Source organism: Poecile atricapillus, chromosome 19 (genome assembly GCF_030490865.1).
Source record: "Poecile atricapillus isolate bPoeAtr1 chromosome 19, bPoeAtr1.hap1, whole genome shotgun sequence".
NCBI classification, from domain to species: domain Eukaryota; kingdom Metazoa; phylum Chordata; class Aves; order Passeriformes; family Paridae; genus Poecile; species Poecile atricapillus.
Window position 1 is genome coordinate 404,047 of NC_081267.1, and position 5,170 is coordinate 409,216.

At 58.6% G+C, this 5,170-nt stretch overlaps 1 protein-coding gene across 1 annotated transcript; it reads right to left on the reverse strand.

Annotated features, from left to right (window-relative positions):
• Positions 1–80: 80 nt before the first annotated feature.
• On the reverse strand, positions 81–4,090 carry LOC131586432 (uncharacterized). The gene is made up of 2 exons (XM_058853255.1): positions 3,797–4,090; positions 81–1,617 (listed from the first exon to the last, which is right to left on the reverse strand). Exons 1-2 carry the CDS (start codon positions 4,018–4,020, stop codon positions 96–98), a joined length of 1,746 nt encoding a protein of 581 aa, XP_058709238.1. The 5' UTR covers positions 4,021–4,090; the 3' UTR covers positions 81–95.
• Positions 4,091–5,170: the final 1,080 nt, after the last annotated feature.

The following is a 5,170-nucleotide window of genomic DNA, read 5'->3' on the forward strand; positions in this document are numbered from 1 at the left end:
ATTTTGTTTCCCCTTTTCCCGCCATTTCCTTTTCCCGTTTTCCCGCCAATTTTTTCCCGCCAAATCCCCGATCATTCCCCCTCGGCCCCGCCCCCTCAGCCCCACCCCGGCGGCCCCGGTGACCACGCCCACCGGTACCACCCCCGATAGGTCACGGCCCACGCGGCCCAGCCCAGCGCGGCGCCGGCGGCGTTGCGCGCCCACGTGTTGCGATAGGTGAGGGTGACGATGAGGAGGAAGTGCCACGTGACCAGGAGGAGCAAGGCCAGCAAGTAGAGCACCGAGAGCGCCGCCGGCGGCGTGCGCTCCTCCCCTCCAAAATGGCCGCCGGAACTTTCAAAATGGCCGCCGGAAGCGTCAAAATGGCCGCCGCGGCGGACAAGATGGCGGCCGCGGCGTGGGAGTTGGGCGGAGGCAAAATGGCCGCCGGCGCGGTCAAAATGGCCGACGTCGAAACGGCTGAGGCGCGGTTCAAGATGGCCGCTTTCAAAATGGCCGCTTTCAAAATGGCCGCTTTCAAAATGGCCGCCTCGGGGTTCAAGATGGCCGCCGTGAGGTTCAAAATGGCCGCCGTGAGGTTCAAAATGGCCGCCGTGAGGTTCAAAATGGCCGCCGTGAGGTTCAAGATGGCCGCTTTCAAAATGGCCGCCCTGGGGTTCAAAATGGCCGCCCCTGCCCCAAAATGGCCGTCCAAGATGGCCGCCCCAGCCGTAATAGGAAGGCCCCGCCCCTTCCGGCGTCAGCGGGCGGCCCCAGCCGTAATTTGCATACGGAGGCCACGCCCAGCCCCTTCCGGCCGCCATCTTGGATTCTTCTCCCACCTCATATCCGGCGGCCATCTTGGATCCGGGCGCCGCGCCGTATTCCTCTCTTACGTCATATCCGGCCGCCATCTTGGATCTGGGCGCCATCTTGAATTCCTCGCTTACGTCATACCCGGCGGCCATCTTGGATCTGGGCGCCATCTTGAATTCGTCATACCCGGCGGCCATCTTGAATCTGGGCGCCATCTTGAATTCCTCATACCCGGCGGCCATCTTGGATCTGGGCGCCATCTTGAATTCCTCATAGCCGGTGGCCATCTTGAATCTGGGAGCCATCTTGAATTCGTCATACCCGGCGGCCATCTTGGATCTGGGCGCCATTTTGAATTCCTCATAGCCGGCGGCCATCTTGGATCTGGGCGCCATCTTGAACTCCTCATACCCGGCGGCCATCTTGCCGCGCTCCCGCGCCGCCATCTTGCCCCTCCCCCCGTAGAGGCTCCTCCCCAGCGCCGCCGCCTCCTCGGCCAATCCCAGCCCACAATGCACCAGGGCGAAGGCCTGGGGGGCGGGGCCGAATCCCTCCCAGGTGTGCCCCGCCCCCCGACACGCCCCGGGATCGTCCAATGGGAGGAGGAGGACGCCGTGGGGGGCGGGGCTGCGGCACCAGCCCGTGGCGGCCTCCAGGGCGGCGCCGAGGGCGTGGCCGGCGCGGGAAAGCGTCAGAGCGACGACCAATCGGGCGAGAGCGCGAAGGGCGGAGCCCCAAGGGGGGCGGAGCCAAGGCTGGGAGGCCACGAGGAGGGAACCAATCAGGAGCCAGGTCCAGGCGGCGGCGCTGGAGGTCAGGCGGCTGCGGGAGGGGCATTGATTATTGATTATCGGTTATTGATTATTAATTATTAGCATTAATTATTAATTATATTAATTATTATTAATTATTAACCATTAATTATTAATTGTTACTAATTATTAATCACTAATCATTAATTATTTGTTACTGATTATCAGGGATCGATTATCAGGGATTGATTATTGATTATCGGTTATTGATTATTATCGATTATTAATTATTATCATTAATTATTAATTAATATTAATTGTTACTCATTAATCATTAATTATTAATTATCTGTTACTGATTATCGGGGATCGATTATCGGGGATCGATTATCGGGGTTTGATTATCAGGGATTGATTATCGGTTATAGATTACTGATTATTATTCATTATTAATTAATAATTATTAATTATTAGTTATTTGTTATGTGTTATTTGTTATTTGTTATTGATTATCGGGGCTTGATTATCGGGGATCGATTATCGGGCCTTGATTATCAGGGATTGATTATCAGGGATTGATTATCAGGGATTGATTGGTGGGTATTGATTATTGGTTATCGGGGATCAATTATCGGGGATCGATTATCTGGGATTGATTATCAGGGATTGATTATCGGGGATTGGCTATTAATTATCGGTTATCGATTATCAGGGATTGGGTATTAATTATTGGTTATCGGCGATTGATTATCGGGGATTGATTATCAGGGATTGATTATCGGGGTTTGATTATCAGGGATTGATTATCAGGGATCGATTATCGGCGATTATCAGGGTTTGATTATCAGGGATTGATTATTGGTTATCGGCGATTGGTTATCAGAGATTGATTATCGGGATTTGATTATTGGCAATTAATTATTGGGTATTGATTATTGGTTATTGGGGATCGATTATCAGGGATTGGTTATCGGGTATTGGTTATTATCGCCCAGCCCCATAGATCCCATCGCAGCCCCACAGATCCCCATCTCGCCCCATAGATCCCAATCCCTGCCCCATAGATCCATCCCAGCCCCATAGATCCCAATCCCTGCCCCATCGATCCCATCCCTGCCCCATGGCGGGGAGTCTCAGCCCCACAGATCCCAATCCCTGCCCCATGGCGGGGAGTCTCAGCCCCACAGATCCCAATCCCTGCCCCATAGATCCCATCCCTGCCCCATAGATCCCAATCCCTGCCCCATAGATCCCATTCCTGCCCCATAGATCCCATCCCAGCCCTATGTCGGGGAGTCCCAGCCCCATAGATCCACCCCAGCCCCACAGATCCAACACCAGCCCCAGAGATCCCTCCTCCCTGCCCCACAGATCCCATCCCTGACCCACAGATCCCGTCTCATCCCATAGATCCCATCCCTGCCCCATAGATCCCATCCCTGCCCCATGGCGGGGACTCCCAGCCCCACATCTCCGCCTCCCCACTCCACACCTCCCCAGCCCCACATCTTCCCATTCCCAGCCCCACATCTGTCCAACCCCAGCCCCACATCTCCCCATTCCCAGCCCCACATTTCTCCTTCCTCTCCCCTGCCCCACATCTCCCCTCCCCCCTCCCCAGCCCCACACCTCCCCTTCCCCAGCCCCACATCTCCCAGCCCCACATCTCCCCACTCCCAGCCCCCCATCTCCCCACTCCCAGCCCCACATCTCCCCACTCCCAGCCCCCCATCTCCCCACTCCCAGCCCCACATCTCCCCTGCCCCACATCCCCAGCCCCACATCTCCCCAGCCCCCCATCTCCCCACTCCCAGCCCCCCATCTCCCCACTCCCAGCCCCCCATCTCCCCACTCCCAGCCCCACATCTCCCCAGCCCCACACCTCCCCCTCCCCAGCCCCCCATCTCCCCACTCCCAGCCCCACATCTCCCCAGCCCCACATCTCCCCACTCCCAGCCCCACATCTCCCCACTCCCAGCCCCACATCTCCACCTCCCCCCTCCCCAGCCCCACACTTCCCCCTCCCCAGCCCCCCATCTCCCCACTCCCAGCCCCCCATCTCCCCCTCCCCATCTCCCCACTCCCAGCCCCCCATCTCCCCCTCCCCAGCCCCACATCTCCCCACTCCCAGCCCCGCATCTCCCCCTCCCCAGCCCCACATCTCCCCACTCCCAGCCCCACATCTCCCCAGCCCCCCATCTCCCCACACCCAGCCCCACATCTCCCCAGCCCCCCATCTCCCCACTCACGCCTCCAGCCGGTTATGGGGCGAGGCCAGCACGCTGTGGGGGTCCCCCCTCCCCCTCAGCAGCGGCCCCAGCCCCACAAGTGCCCCCAGGAGCAGCGCGTGGGCCCGGGGGAAGCCGGGCAGCCCCAGGAGCGCCGCTGCCCCACGGCAGAGCCCGGTCAGGGCCGCCCCACAGCAGCGCTGCCCCATAGCCAGGCCCCGCCCCATAGATCCGCTCTGCCCCATAGATCCTGAGGTTGTGGGGGGGTGGGGGGGGGGTCTTTCCTCCCCTCCCCCACGGCGGGAGCGGCGCGGACGCGGCCCAAGGGCAAAGGGGGGGGGGGAGGGGCGGGGATGGATGGGGACAGGTGGGGGGAGGGGGAGGGGTGGGGGGGAGGGGTTTGGTTGGGGGGGGTGGGGGATGGGATCTGTGGGGTTGGGAATGGGATCTATGGGGCAGAGAATGATCCATGGGGGTGGGATGGGATCTATGGGTCAATTTATGGGGCTAGAGTGGATCTATGGGGCTGGAAGTGGAATCTATGGGGCAGAGAACAATCCATGGGGCTGGGAATGGGATCTATGGGTCAATCTATGGGGCTGGAGTGGAATCTGTGGGGTAGAGAAAGATCCATGGGGCTGGGAATGGAATCTGTGGGTCAATCTATGGGGCTGGAGTGGATCTATGGGGCTGGAGTGGAATCTGTGGGGTAGAGAACGATCCATGGGGCTGGGAATGGGATCTATGGGTCAATCTATGGGGCTGGAGTGGAATCTCTGGGGCGGAGGAGAATCTGTGGGTCTGGGAATGGGATCTATGGGTCAATCTATGGGGCTGGAGTGGAATCTGTGGGGCGGAGGATCTGTGGGTCTGGGACTGGGATCTATGGGTCAATCTGTGGGGCTGGAGTGGAATCTGTGGGGTAGAGAAAGATCCATGGGGCTGGGAATGGAATCTGTGGGTCAATCTATGGGGCTGGAGTGGATCTATGGGGCTGGAGTGGAATCTATGGGGCAGAGAACGATCCATGGGGCTGGGCATGGGATCTATGGGGCTGGAGTGGAATCTGTGGGGCGGAGGAGGAGCCGTGGGGCTGGGAATGGGATCTATGGGTCAATCCATGGGGCTGGAGTGGAGCTGTGGGGCTGGCAGTGGAATCTATGGGGCAGAGAAAAATCCATGGGGCTGGGAATGGGATCTATGGGGCTGGAAGTGGAATCTATGGGTCAGGGAGAAATCTATGGGTCAGAAGTGATCAGTGGATCACATCCAGATCTATGGGGCAGAATTGATCCATGGGGCAGACCTGGATCTATGGGTCAAGCTCAGATCTATAGGACAGGCCTGGATCTATGGGGCAGGGACGGATCCATGGGTCACACTTGAATCCATGGG

What these genes read in the sequence shown, in the direction of transcription:
- LOC131586432 (XM_058853255.1), bottom strand. Translation starts at nt 4,020, where the DNA reads ATGGGGCAGAGCGGATCTATGGGGCGGGGCCTGGCTATGGGGCAGCGC. An exon ending in CCCCATAACCGGCTGGAGGC is followed by an intron (nt 1,618 to 3,796) that starts GTGAGTGGGGAG and finishes CCCCTCCCGCAG; the next exon opens with CCGCCTGACCTCCAGCGCCG.